Genomic DNA, 15052 nt, shown 5'->3' on the forward strand with positions numbered 1-15052 from the left:
AACAATTTTATAACAAAAGAAATACAATCAAATAACTAGGAAAAAACACACACTTAACAGATATACTACAGATTAAATGTAATTATATGAAGTACATAAGACGCTAGAATGAGGTCAAACAGAAACAGCCTTGGTCATCTTAATGAGCAACAAAATTGTATAATATGCAAGGATACCAAGTCACGATAAAATTAGGTGGAATATCTAGATCAAGCTTTCAGTCGAACGCCACCAGCATTTCATTTTCAAACGTTCTTGTCCAACTTAAGCATACTTCTTCTATATGGCATGTGTCATAACTAAATTGAGAACGTCTTGCACTCCCAGCTACAGGGAGAAGAGGTAACCCTAGTTACTGCCAATGAATGCCACAAATTTTTCGACCGAATATGATATGGTTTTCTAAGAGTGACGGTTACCAAAGGTAGAAACCTAACTTCACCAATTTCGAGGTACTCTAACATTTTAAATAGAAACATAGTTGATTTGTAAAAGAAAGGACCACCATTAATCAGGGAATGAAGGTCACGGAATCTAAATTTCGAGAAGGCAATGTCCAATAATGTAAATATGAGTAACCAAGCAATGGAGTCCTATGTAGTCTGTCTCGGCCGAGATGGCCGAGAATCTCGTGTCTTGCCTCGGTCTACGACCTTTCCCGAGACGAGACTCGGACAAAACACCGAATTAGGGTTTAACCGAGTTTCTCGTCTATCTCGACAACCCACACCGACACAGAGAGGAACCTACTTAACTCGACCGAACAGCAGCTTTAAAAATTTTGGAAACTATAAATCCTAATTGCATACTAACTATTTATTACATTCTTAACTGCTTATATTCTCCATCAATCTAAGATAATGAGCAATAATATATACATATACATATATATATATATATATATTGTAGTTATTTTGCCTTAAAGAAACTTAAAAAGTTTTAGTAGATTAGGAACTCAAAAGGTTTATAAAGTTAGAGAAAGTAGTTCGAACTAAGATTAAGGACTGAGAAGAATTGAAGCACACAAGAAGATTCAAAGTTCAAAGTAGAAGAAGAAGGTGATTCCACAAATTGGGATAAAGAAGTGAAGGTTATATTTTAGGTCTTGGTGCAGGAAAATACTGTACCTGCTGGTTCGGCCGAGTTTCTCGGCCTGGCACGGTCTCGGGTCGGTCTTCTGCCAGACCGAGACCAAGGTGGAGACCAATTACATATGAACGGACAATAATGAAATTAGTCAAACAACTCAAATGACAATAGTTTGGAACCAAACAGGTACTCCTCCATTATATTGGGAGACCCAACAAGTACATTAAGCACCATTTGAATGGATTCCAAAACACGCAATAGGACCACAAATTAATGCTAATTACGTAAAATCAGTTTGAAATCACTCCTCCCCGCACTCGTAGACCGAAGTTAGACAAAGCCCAACCAATTTTTCAATGTAGCAAGTAGATTCAGCCAAATATATTAACTTCACGCTACCGTAGGCTAAACCTTGAAAGAGAGCTAATAATTCTGTCAAACTGCAAAAGGAGAAGGAATCTCAAGTAACACTTACTAGTACTTCAGAATGAGACAGTGCTGCAACAACTGTATTGTCAAGAACTTCCTTGAATTCTGATGGAACCTGCAAAAGTTGCAATTCATCGTTCCCATTAAAGGAAATCTATAAGAAAACTTGAAGCTACAAACAAGGAATGAAACTTCCCGAAATTTCACCGAAATTTCGCGAAACGTTTCCTAAAATGAGATTAGGTGCACGAAATAACACTTACAACTATGTCCTGCATAGTTTCCACCGACATGATCGAAATTTCCACCGAAGTTGTGGGAAATATCGAAATTTCCACCGACATGATGGAAATTTCGACCGACATAGTATAAGTCTAGCAAAAAAAACCGTAGAAACTAATACTAGAAACATATCCATTTCTTCGTCTTTTTCATCTTCATTTCTCTTAGATCTTTCTTGATTTTTATGTTATGTTTTTCATGGTTTTTAAATCTATTTGAATGATTTACGCCTTGACTTAACTGCCTAAATTGATTTTATCTTAGTAACACCTATCATATAACTGTGTAATTGACGATACCTTCTCAAACTAACATAGTTTGTTAATTATTATCAGTAAGAATGATATCTTTTGGGTGTCATAGCCAAAAAATTATTCAATTTACCCCCGGAAGTAACTGTGTAATTGTTAATACTCCCTCAAACTAATAGATAATGTTAAACATCATTTTTATGCTTCATTATGGTTTAATAATCTTGTTATACATAATTGCATCATATTTCTATCATTTCTGTAGATTTGTAAGATTTCCACACTGACCGAAACATTTCTACGAAACGTTTCCACTTTTGGACCGACCGAAATGTCCACCGAAACCGAAATTTCATTCCTTGGCTACAAAACAGTAATCTAGCAACTTAGTACAAGGGGAAAACTAAGCAAATAATATTACACTGCAAACCAAGATTACCATCTCCGTAGAAAGTATGAGTAATCCAGCCTTCCTTGCCTAAAGAACCTCCTATTACGTTATTTTTGGCTTTTAGAGTAGGTCAACAAAATATGATTACCATACAAATATAGCCTGACTTATCAGACAATTAGGTACATAAGATGAATCTTACACTTCACCTTTCCTTTTGACCCACCATTAGTAATGAAGTATCTTACGTGTATTAACTATATGTTCCGCCTTTACAAAGATATATGAAAAATTCACTTATACCACAAGAACTTACCACAGACCAAGAAAACGAAGAAAGACAAAGATGAACTTAAACTCCACGACGCAATAGAAAAATGAAGTAGTAAGGGCAAAAGATACTCAAAGAAGATTTATCTAGCTTTAATCACCACAATTCACAATTTCAAATGTCTAGACAAGCATGTCACTGGAAGTACTTACAAACATGATCCTATATCTTTTACCAATCAGGCACCTTAATGTTACACAACTCCATGACTAAAACCATAATCTTTTTAGTAAGACAATATACTGTATCTCATTCTTTCATGAAAAAGCTATCTGGGATGTACAAAATATTGGTAATAGTAATTGAAAAAGTCATCCTGAATTCTATAACCAATTTAAGGCAAATTAGCAACTATACACTCGGAATAGAAATCAGTTTCCTAAAAATCCATCTTTGCTTACCTCTCCTAAGGTCTTTAGAATATATGACAGGGTGCGCAAGACAGCAACTCCCATGGAAGGAGTAATATCAGAAGACTCCAGCTGCATATACCAAATATAATATCTCAAATTCATGTAGAACAATTTTAACAGCAGCATCAAAGAGGTCCAAGCAAAATCGAGAGTATTCGAGAAAGCAAAGTTTTAAATCACAATTAACTTATTATAATATAGGGAAACCAACCTGTCTCCCCAAAAGAACCAAAAAGTTTCTTTGAATACTTTCAGACATCTGATCAGTTATTCCCACCCGAAGAATATAAAGAACGCATGCCTTCAAAAGACAAAATATAAATGATCAGACATTTTTTGGTTCAGCAGCATTCCAAGTAAAGATATCTTAACTTCATACAAAACTATTAAGACATTATCAAGGCTTAATACTTAAGAAATGAAGTTTGTGCAAACACACCCGATACATAATAATTGTGACAATGTCAAAAGTCGACATAGTTACCAAGTTTCAAACCCAAACTATAACATCCACAGGATAGGTATACAAAGTGCATATTAAGAATATGAAACTAAATCCTAGTTGACAGAGCTAGTCCAGAAAATATATTGATTCTTTTATTGACCATGGCAAAGTGTTGCAGGGTTCATCACTTCATTGGACATTCGAATTAATATTCTGCTAAAATTAACTTCAAAAAGGTTGTGAGTTATGAAAACGAATCCTTATACGTTTATTTGGACAACATCGAAAGCCAAAAACCAAGTCTGCTTCAATGATACAAGAGTAAACTTTTTGTCTTTACAGCATTTGCAGAAGAAACTTTACATTATTGGAGAAGGTCTGAAGGATGGGCCCAATTTTCAAAAGTTTCACCTAAAATTGGCTTGCTTCACTAGCAACACCCCTAAGTTTCACATAAAGTTTCTTCCTCTAGGCTGAAATCTTTCTTTATTTATATAATTGGTTCACAATATATGGAAAGCATAAGACGGTACCACTGCATGTGCATCTACAGAAGAGTCGCCACGAAGCATGTCCATAGCCTGCAATGCAAATTCTGGAAGATCGCCGTCTGCGTGTAGATATCTTAGACGGATGGTCTACAAGAAGAGAAACAGATAAAAGAATTCATAGCTACAATTAAACCCAAAAAAAACTGTAAAGGGCACTTTTTTAACATTAAGTAGTAGTGTCTCCATATAAAACAACAGGAAATGGCCACAATTAAATGCAATACTAAAAAAAATATGCAATGAAAACTCAGACTTTAGTTCATATGAAGCAAAGTTATGACACAAGGATCCAAGTTTAATGCGTTACCAATAAACGGCCATCTAAGATGCATAACTGTTTGCTCAAACCGACAAAGATAAGAAAATTTTTAAATGAAACAAAGAATAAATAAAAAGATGCAGGACGTCAGTCAGGAATGACAGCTTCAGAATTGCTAGTAGAGAAGATTTGTTCCTCTGGAGTAACAAAGGTCATAACTGAGACAAACTACTACATAGTACATACTATTCAAATTCAAGAACCACAAGCATGGAAGTCCAAAATGAACATGACATTAAGTTCTAGATATACCTGTAAAAAGAACACCCAAGACAATGTTAGCCCGATTCTCACATTCTTTGAGCGTACTCCATTTGCTGTAAATTAAGACATTAAGAAGAACTATTTGTGCATCACATTCAGAGAAACAAAATTACAAGGGTGTATTTGAAAGGCAAGTAAACAAAAGCCAATTAATTAGTACGAACATCAAGATAAGTAAGTTGCAATCGCGGCTACTTCCTCTACCCCACAAGAGAGCATGGAATCTAAAGTTCATAACCCCTAAGCTGAAAATCAAAATTCACTTATCCAAAGTTAGTTGATTCCAGATCCATGTTTTAAAGTACGGTTGCTTTAGGTAGTTTCTGCTTCCAGAACTCAAGGTTTTTATAAGCTAGCCCGTGGCTGAGATTTCATGTGAATAAGATAATGATAGGGAGACTGAAGGACATCTCTAAGAGATTGGTAAGGAAGCCGAAGGACAAAATAGTTTATGTCCTCGTTCAAACAAAGAAGGATCCACTGTTTTCCTTGAATCCTTAATAGATAGTTTTAACAAGTCAAAGAATTAGCATGTTAACATAAGAAATTATGCATAAAATAGTTCCAAATAGGAACCAAAATGCAAAAAAAAAAAAAATGATTATGCATAAAATTACATTGTCACAGGTATAGCATCCAAATGTAGCTAAAATCCTTATACGACACTAAGGATGTTCCTTTCTTTAACAATTTATTAAAACTAGTGATTTATGATAGCTTAATGGTTCATGAATTGTTTTTTCCTAAACAAATTATTCTTCAATGGCTTAATTTTACTTACATACAAGACTAAATGGGTCTAAGATTTTGACAAAATGTCTTTAGATTCTCAAAACGTGGCAACCATTTACAGTACTCACGAAGACTGATCCTCAACCAGAAAAATATGGCAACTTGACATTTTGAAACCATAAATTTCCTACCATGCTAAAGTTAACAATAAACAGTGGGAAAATGAATAGCCTTTCATTTACAATTTTTCATGAACTAAAAGCAGTCCTCTTAAAAGAAAATTTCTAATTTCATGCCACTCACAGACGCAATATGAAAGACTTCCTGAAATATATTTACCTCTCATAAATGGCCCGGTCAAATGCTTTTGCAAACAACCTTCAAGTTTCCGCGTCGGAGTAGGAGGACTTTTTCCTCTCAGTTGTACCTAGTTAAGGTGAACTGTAAGAACATTCAACTCCAGAAACTAACATCCAACAGCAAATATATAAAGTAGGGCATCTGCTATACCTGTGCCTCAGGATTCATTGCTAAAGCAAGCAATGCACCCAAAGCTTCAGAAAATGCATCTCTGACAGAATCAATGGGATCGTCAAGAGCCTAATTAGAGAAGCATTTGTAAGTTGAGGATTATAAGTAATTGTATTAGCATCAGAAGATTTAAAAATTAGAAATCAATTAATTCAACTGTATTTGAAGAAGTCTTAGAAAAGAGAAACCTACCTTGACACAAAAGGAAGCACAATTTTCAAGCTCCGTAACTCCTAACCCAGGTCCCCCAATACTGGCAAAAGTTGTCAGACATCTTGCTGCAGCTATTCTCACCAGAAAAGATTTATCGGACACGCCTGTCCGCATGACAATACGATATGCTTCAGTGTAGGCTGCAGAAGCACCAGTACCACAAGAACCCTCCAACGCATTCTGGAGCATTTCCAGAGCCTCTTGTCTCACAAAGTCCTGAAATCAGTTACTGAATGTAAATAATATTATGAAGACTACAACCAAAGATTCCAGTCACCAAAGACAATAATAGATCGCGATAACCTGTGTCTGGCATAATTAGAGATGTTCTAACCTGTGTCTGGCATAATTAGAGATGTTCAGACACATTAAAGCAGGGAGGAAAATATACCAGTGTGATATTTAAGAATACAACTAGAGCTAGTTGACCCTTGGGCATCTCAGCTTGACCACACTCGAGCTCAAATCATGTAATATTTCAACAACTAGATGAAAACGTTCAATATAATAGACTATTAGACTGTTCATTAGGACCCAAGATACAAGTACGAACTGTGACAGAATAATAGCATCTTCTACGACCACATTAGTAGTGTACACAAAATTCCTTACAACTTTAAGCGTATATTAGAAGAGAAAAGTTTAATAATTAAGGCAAAAAGGCGGATGTTAAGCATTGTTTTTATAATGAAGAAAAACTCTCTAGCAATAATTTAAAATCGTGGAATGTAAATCTAAATCGTGTCATTTAGAAGATAGACTTTGATTATGAAATAGTGGATTGCTGGGGCTTCTTTTATGCTAAAGGTGGACTTTAAGCAAGCAGATCAGAGACAAAAGTGAAATAAAATTGTATATACCTCATTGAACCTTATTAGTTTTGCTGCAATATTTGTTGTTTCAAGTAAACCTGAAGTGATCCTTCTCCCAAAATGCCGATATAATTCTCCCAAGCATTGAGCAGCCCCTGTAAAAAAGCTCACTAAGGTGACGAACATAGAGGGGAAATAGATAGAATGCTCATACAGATAACAAAACAAATAAAGGGAAATTTGGTCAAAAATTCCAAAAAAAAAAAAAATGGTTTTGGATATAAAAAAAAATTGAAAATTTATATACACTTACATTCAGGTTGATTAGGTCAATTTGTCTTGACCATGTCAAATTTCACTCACACTCATCAATAGGTCGATATTGGTCGAGTTGATTGAAAAACTTCTCAAAATCTTACACCACTCCCAAAATCTAAGAATCCCTCTATGAACTCCTCCACTAACCACACTCCCTACCCCGCCACGAGAGGTTTTTTTGTCGATGGAAACGTCACGAAAATCAAACCATTATCTTCTTTTAAGATCATATTCTAGTTATTGAAGCTTTGCATTTGTGTTTTAATGGCGAAAATAATTACAGGGGGAGAAAGTTCAAATTCTTATTTTGATCCAAACAAAACAATAAATACAGAAGAATCACCCACTAAAATGGTATAGAAACATCCCATGAATCTTCGTTTTAAGTTTGTTTTCAATGAAAGGTGTGTTATTCTTGAAAACCAAAAAACTTCATGAGGGTAACCAATCGGAGGTACCGGTCTGATAGGTTGCATTATAAGTTGACACGAAACTATCGATACGTAGGGGAGCATACCGATACGCACCACACCTATGATTTGTAAGCAGTCAGTAAGGCTATTCTGAGGCCATATGTTACGCATCGGTCACATCTTTCCAACCTGTGGAGTATACCATCGGTCTCCTTATTATTTATTTTTAATTTGAAATACTATTTATGAAAGAAAGTATTAAAAGGATGATAAGATAAAGTAAAATGTTACATCATCAAATCTTCCCACATGTTTAAAAGGAGTCAGTTTGGGCTAGGAGTTTTTCTTTCCTCGTCTTTGTGTCCATTTGGGAGGCTATTTTGTTATTTCTTTAGGCCGTTTTATCTGTGTGCCTCCCTTTTGTTTTTTAGTTTTGCTATTCTTTTCTTGTATATACTTTTTTTTTTCTTTTTTCAATATTAATTCAAAGTTTCATAAATCATAGTATGACTTATCCTTTGCTCGAGGGACTAGCCTACTCTAGTGGTACAAAAGAGCAAGAATGTCTTCCACTTATAGGTCACTGTTGGTGTTATATTCTTTGAAAGTTTTACCATATGTATCCTTCCAAATGGCCCAAATAATTGTTGGTGGAATAAGATATCACAATTCTTTCTTCGCCTTATTAACTTTTGTGTTGTCATTGCTCGATAGTTTGTGATATTGACTTGGGGGTAGACTATTGATTTCTTGTTGTATTGTGAAGAAGTCCCATAATACCCTAGCCTTATCACAGTGGAGGAATAAGTGTGTGTCGTTTCTTCCGCGTATTTGCATCTAATGCACCTATTCGGAATGAGCATCTCTCGTCTCTTTAAAGTACCCATTGTTGGAACCTTATCTTCTATGGCAGCCCAAATCACAAAGCTAACTCTTGGAGGATCTTCGTCGTCCAGATGATATTGTGGGCAATTGAGTTGGGGTTTAATTCTGTATGATTCAGGACTGAGATATTCTCATTTTCCTCTGTTTTCCAAGCTTTCTTGTCTTCCTTTCCCTCAATTGGTCTGAACTGCCAATCCTTGTCTACCTTCCTTTATTCTAGAATCGATGAGCTCATTTGCTATTAGTATCTGTCCAGAATCTGTCTTCCGGCTACAAATGCCCCTTGCAAGGGTGATATTAAGATGTCTAGAATGTATTTAAGCCTTGTAGCCAGCTTTTGGTAAAGATATTGTATAGACCACCTACCAGACTGACCAGTCGAAAATCCGCAAGTGTTTCCGCCTTAGTCTTTTTGGGGATCACACGATAAAGGTTTGATTGAGTCTCCAATCCATCTGAGCAGTAAGAAAGAATTCATGGACCATATTCATAAAATCCTTCTTGATTGTATTCCAGCATCTTGAGAAGAAGAGGATTGGAAGGCCATTCGGTCCGAGGGATTTGTCCTTGGCTAAGTCTTCAATTGCTTTAAGAACTTCCTCCTCACTGCAAGGTGCTTCAAGAAGACTGGACTTATCAGAGGGTAACTGTTGTAGTTCCATGTTGTCTGTACCCGGCCTCCAAAACTTGTTCTCAGCATACAAGTTGCTTAAGTGCTCCACAGCAACAGTCTTGATATCCTGTTCCTCAGTTACAATTCTGTTCTCATGAGAGATGAGACTAATGTGTTTTATCCTAGACCTGCATTTGATTATTTTGTGGAACTACGCTGAACTTGTTCTCGATAGCCTTCTTATTGACTGAAAATTTTTCAAAATTGTAAACAAATGTTGCTCTTTGTTATCCATCTGTAGGAAATTTATCGAGGTCATATCGTTCATTACACATTGGTGGTATCTTTCTGGCCCTTAGTGTACAACATCAGTACTCATCTTTCTGACCCTTTGTGGAACTATGCTGAACTTGTTCAACACCTTTCTTATTGACGGAGAACTTTTCAAATTGTAAACAAATGTTGCTCTTTGTTATCCATCTGTAGGAAATTTATCGAGGCCATATCGTTACACATTGGTGGTATCTTTCCGACCCTTAGTGTACAACATCAGTACTCATCTTACACACGGAAAACTTATCAAAGTTCTAAGCAAATGTTTCTCAATTTTATCCATCAGTAGCGCTATCACTGAGGGCATAAGTTACAGAACGGTGGTATCTTTCCAACCTTTAAGTACAACGTCGATTTTATGTAGTTACCTTATCCATTAAACTCATGAAAATGAAATCCACCTTCTATTATTTATTGCAGTTTAAAATCACCACGTGTTTATAAGCCAATTGTATAAAATCAGAGAGCAGGAGAGTTTTAATGGAGTTTTTCTCTCTAGAATTGTTATATAAATTGTTCAACCAAAAAAACCCTAAACAGCTCGATTTTCACTTCAATGGAGCTTCAATCAACCGTCCATCAGCTTCACGGACAATATAGAAGCACCCAAATCTTCAGTTGAAAATCTCAGCTCGTATCTCTCTCTTTCTCTCTTCCAAATATTCCGACTTAGGTTTAAGGTGAAATATGAAGGAATAGTTGGGGTAGTTTAATAACTGGATACTGTGCGAATTTCAAATTTTGAGGATGAAGCCTATTTTAAAAACATAGTTGCTGCCTAAAGACAAAAAAATATATCTTGTCTTATTAACAAAAGAAAATCGAAAATTGGTCATCCAGCCCAACTTCTGATAAATTAAAGCATTTTATCTATCCACGTTCAATGGGTTTCACAAAAACATAAGTTGGGATATTATGTTTTAAAAACAAGACATAACCAAATTTAAGTTCATGATGGCAGATAAAAACTAATGGTTGATATTGTTCCGAATTTTTGGACAATAATCACAATCACAGTGATAATAATAAGCAATCTTCTTCGTGAGGTTCAATCTAATGGATTTTGTTCTTTTACGTATATGTATGGAAATTAGATATGCAAGAATCTACCCAACTAAATACAAATCTTGGTAACTTGGTAAGTAAAGTTGTTAGAATTATATGCAAGAATGATCCTAGCCTACTTAACCAACATAACAAACTGATATTCACATTAAATCAACCAAAAATAGCAAGTGTTTTTTTTTCGCAAGTGGCAACTAACCAGCAGCACGAAGAGGTTCGCTTCTTTTTCCATCAGAAAGTAATCCTTGGAGACTACTAGCTCTGGAGTATATAGAAATGCCATCTCCTTTTGATATAATTCTTGCCATAGCTAATGATGCTAAATGTCGAACAGGTCGACGAGCACCAAGTATGAGAAGAGAATAAAGAGCATCTTCGCATTTTCTCTGCCATAGTAAGATAGATTCCTGCATCAACAAATCCCAAAAACTATTATAAGATTTCATTCTCATTTTCATGATCTCCTTTAACATATTTTATACTCATTTTGATTTGGATCGAGTAGGATTTGGGAGAAATTAAACAAGAATAATGAATTAGGGTTACAAAATGAGAAAGAAGGAAAGGAGAGACCTTGGGTTCTTCGTCGATGGCGGAAAGAAGATCTGAGAGAAGATCGAAGCAGAGAATAGAATCAGGAGATTGTTGAGCTGCAGAAGCAACAATCGATTCTAACTGTGCAACAAGAACGCCGAATCTAGAGAGAGGGACATTGTCCCTCACGTAATTCCTCATGGAAGTTGCAGACTAGAGAGAGAGAGAGAAAGGAGGGGGTGATGATCAAATGATCAAAGCAAGTGTTGTTGGGCTCTCTAAAGCACACGAGGGAAATTTCAGAGGCAGGCGCTTTGGAAAACAAGATATTTTTGGGGTACAAAATTTAGGGAAAATTTATGGATTTTGTAAAAATTAGGGGGTGTTATAGGATGTAGAGGACCAACCTTCTGGGCTGCTAGTGATACTGTCCGCTTTGGCACATCTGAGTTTCACGATTTTAAAAGGCCTCACTAGAAAATGGTGTTTAACCTCTTAAGAGGAGCACCAGTAGGGGTGGGAATCGGGCCGGACGGGCGAGAAACAGACACTAATTCAACCGGTTCGGACGCAACGGGCGCAAGTCCTAAGTGTCCACTCAGACATCTGGACAAAACGGGCGGACATTTCGGATTTTTTTCTCCAAAAAAGTGCCCGTCCGTGACCGTTTCGATAGTCGGACAAACCGGGTATCTGTCGGACGGGCACCGTTCGCTAATGAACAAACAAAGAAATTTTTATTCGAAATTAAAATTGTTTAGTAGCTAAATACAACTTTCTAGACTCTCACTTTACAATTCCAAAAAGTAAATGAATACAAAATTAAAAGATAATCATTGAGATTTCTCATGGATTACGATCGGTTTTATTCTTCTTCTCATGGATTACGATCGGTGTATTGTGGAGTCTTAGGTTACTAATGAGATATTGAGATTTTGGAGGAGAGAAAGACTAGAGAAGTAGAGAGGGGAAGACAAGATTAAGAAAAGTGATTTGTAAGGTTATATACTTTTATTCTTGAAATCTAACAATTGTAGCTTATCCTACAAATCTAAAGGCTTAAAATCAATCACAAAGGAGCGCGGGTATAATGGGTAGGATAAACGGACGGGTATGGACTTGTTCGATCGGACGGACTATATAAGCGGATGGACTCGGTCTGATCGGTGGATAAGGACCTATGCCCGCATTCGTCCGCTTAAGCTCTTTCGATCGGGCGGGTACGGACCGATTCGGGCATCGGATGGTCACGGACCCCTCGGACTCGGACGGTCGTGGGCGGGTTCCGGGTTTATGGACCAAAATCCCACCCCTAAGCACCACACTCCGTCTCACCACCAATGTGGGATTGCTTAAAAACACACCCACTCAAGACCACATCATAGTAGAGCGAATCGTGTTGGTAACGTGTTATAGGATGGTGCGGACCAGCCTTCTGCACTGCTAGTGATACTGTCCGCTTTGGCACACTTGGACCTCACGGTTTTAAAATGCCCCACTAGGGAAGGTGTTTGACCTCTTAAGAGGAGCACCACACTCCGTCTCACCACCAATGTCGGATTGCTTTATAACACACCTTCCCAAACCCACATCACGGTAGAGCTAATCGTGTTGATAACGTGTTATAGGATGGTGCGGACCAACCTTCTGGGTTGCTAGTGATATTGTCCGCTTTGGCACACCTGGACCTCACGGTTTTAAAAGGCATCACTATGAAAGGTTGCTTAACCTCTAAAGAGGAGCACCACACTCCGTCTCACCACCAATGTGGGATTGCTTTACACTAGGCGGTACAAAATCTAAATTATTGCCATGTGAAAATCCTGATCAATTTTAGTTTTCTGTTTGGACCCGAATCTTATTTCAAATATAGTTCTGACTTTGGAAGTCTTTATAAAAGGACCTCATTATAGCAGTGATAAGTGTTGAAAATTCTCATAAATTCTATCTCTCTGACTACATCAAGCAGAAGATATAAAGAAAATGATTTCCAAACTGTCTATCTAGTCTAAAGCAGAAGGTCATCTTCGGCGCTAAAGAAGGATCAGTAACGGTCTCGATTCGGTACTAGCTAACCTATAGGGCGGAAGATCAGGTCAACTATCCGAGTGTCTCAAGTAAGGAGCTACACAAGTGGAGTTTTAAATCTTCAAGAGAAAGCAATCAATTTAGTCCGAGGGGGGACGAATTAAGATATGTTTATCTAGTTCATTATTAGTTTTGCCATGAGATTCAAGCAACTTAATGTGAGGTATAGGATACCTAAGATTCTGCGTAGAACATTAGGTGGCACCATATCTCTATAGTGGCGTTAGAGCCTCTTGCGCGAGCAAATAAAGAATACCTCTAAAGAAGATTAAATTTTTTTAGGTTAGGGTTCATACTAGGATTCATATGTGCTTAATTTATTTCCATAGGCGTAAATACTTACTTATTTATGTTTAATGTCGTGGATGGTTATGTATGAGTTCACAATAATGCATTTTTGACAAAAACGTAAAGAGTCTAAAGATTTTTTAGTAAAATGTCTACCAGACTAAGACACTTGTGAAGCCCTTGATCAACGATGGTAGGTCTGCCTCCGCAGAGTGTTATCTTTTATCTTAGAAACATGCGGGTAGACCTATAGCAAAGGCCTACATTGGTAAATGGTTCTACTCATCGATATTATCAAAAGGCAAAGGGATGAATCTACACATAATATGTGACCCATCAACCAAGAGTTATAAGGGTATGATCAGTAAAAGAGTTTACAGGCTAACGAGGATAAGGGATGGACCCTCGTCTGCTTAACCTCGAAGAAGTGGGATCTTAGAATCACATTAATCAACGAGGGAACGTTTTTCGTTGAATAATGTGGCAACATGATTTTGCATTATAAAAATGTAATACTTAGCAAAATCATTTTTTCTTTTTCATGTAGTATTAATGTGAAAAGAAAGTCTTTTCAATCTGTGTTCAATCGTTAAGAATGATAAATTGAAGACAACTTTTAAGATTGGGTGATGAATCTGATAATTGTTCTCAGATCCACAAACAAAGAAAGCGTCCTAGATACCCAAACCCCAGTGTTGACTGCGACCGCGACGGACGTGGACAAAAGTATGTCAAGGCAATCTAGATGAAGTAAGTATTAGTGACATGCCTTATGTTGGCAACCATGGAACCAACTCCTCAGAAGAGGTTTTGAAAAATAGATGCACATACAATCATTCAACGTCTGAGAAACATATTCCAGCAGAACTCGTGGATGAGGAATTGCGGGACTTCGAAGACAATTCGGAAAGGCATCGGAAAATCTGAACCTAAGATGAAGCTTTTGCTTATTCAGAAGGACAAAAGATTCAAAGAACAAGACAAAAAGCAATTAGCCAAGAGGAAAGACAAGTTGGTTGTCGAGTCCATCGCTAAAGGTGTTTCTCTTTATTTGAAATGTTTCTACTGTGATTCCGACTATTGGAAAAGAAATTGACCTGAGTACCTAGAGAACAAAAAATACATGAATTGCGAATTCTAACGAAGGTATCTATGTTATTGAGGTTACTTTAGCAAATACAGTAGATTCCTCCCTATGAGTATTTGATACTAGATGTAGAGCTCATATTATTTCTGATTGTAAGAATTGAAGGGAGCCAGATGTTTGGATAAATAAGGGATGGTCCTACGAGTTGCGGACAAAGTAAAAGTTGTTGCAATAGCTGTAGGGACTTATCGTCTTCCCTTAGAAAGTGGTTTAGTCCATAAAAATTTGATTGCACAAGACCGAATTTAAATGTTTAATAATACGGTACAATCTAGGAAATCAAAATCGACAGGGTAGACCAAAATTTTGTAAATT

The 15052-nt window shown here is 36.8% G+C and overlaps 1 protein-coding gene across 1 annotated transcript in view; it reads right to left on the bottom strand.

Moving 5' to 3' along the window:
• Positions 1–11555, bottom strand: part of SWEETIE (HEAT repeat-containing protein) — a 38759-nt gene extending 27204 nt beyond the window's left edge. The window contains exons 1-11 of the mRNA XM_086638521.1: positions 11254–11555; positions 10880–11087; positions 7102–7208; positions 6221–6457; positions 6008–6097; positions 5837–5924; positions 4754–4818; positions 4165–4269; positions 3398–3487; positions 3175–3255; positions 1565–1633 (exon numbers count right to left, since the gene is read on the bottom strand). Of these exons, the coding sequence (XP_086494647.1) occupies positions 1565–1633; positions 3175–3255; positions 3398–3487; positions 4165–4269; positions 4754–4818; positions 5837–5924; positions 6008–6097; positions 6221–6457; positions 7102–7208; positions 10880–11087; positions 11254–11415 (1302 nt within the window). The 5' untranslated portion in view covers positions 11416–11555. The remainder of the gene's footprint in view (positions 1–1564; positions 1634–3174; positions 3256–3397; positions 3488–4164; positions 4270–4753; positions 4819–5836; positions 5925–6007; positions 6098–6220; positions 6458–7101; positions 7209–10879; positions 11088–11253) is intronic.
• Between the last annotated feature and the right edge of the window lie 3497 nt (positions 11556–15052).

Source organism: Eschscholzia californica, unplaced genomic scaffold, assembly GCF_041429995.1.
Source record: "Eschscholzia californica isolate CP2 unplaced genomic scaffold, dmEscCali1.0.p SCAF_4, whole genome shotgun sequence".
Taxonomy (NCBI): Eukaryota; Viridiplantae; Streptophyta; class Magnoliopsida; order Ranunculales; family Papaveraceae; genus Eschscholzia; species Eschscholzia californica.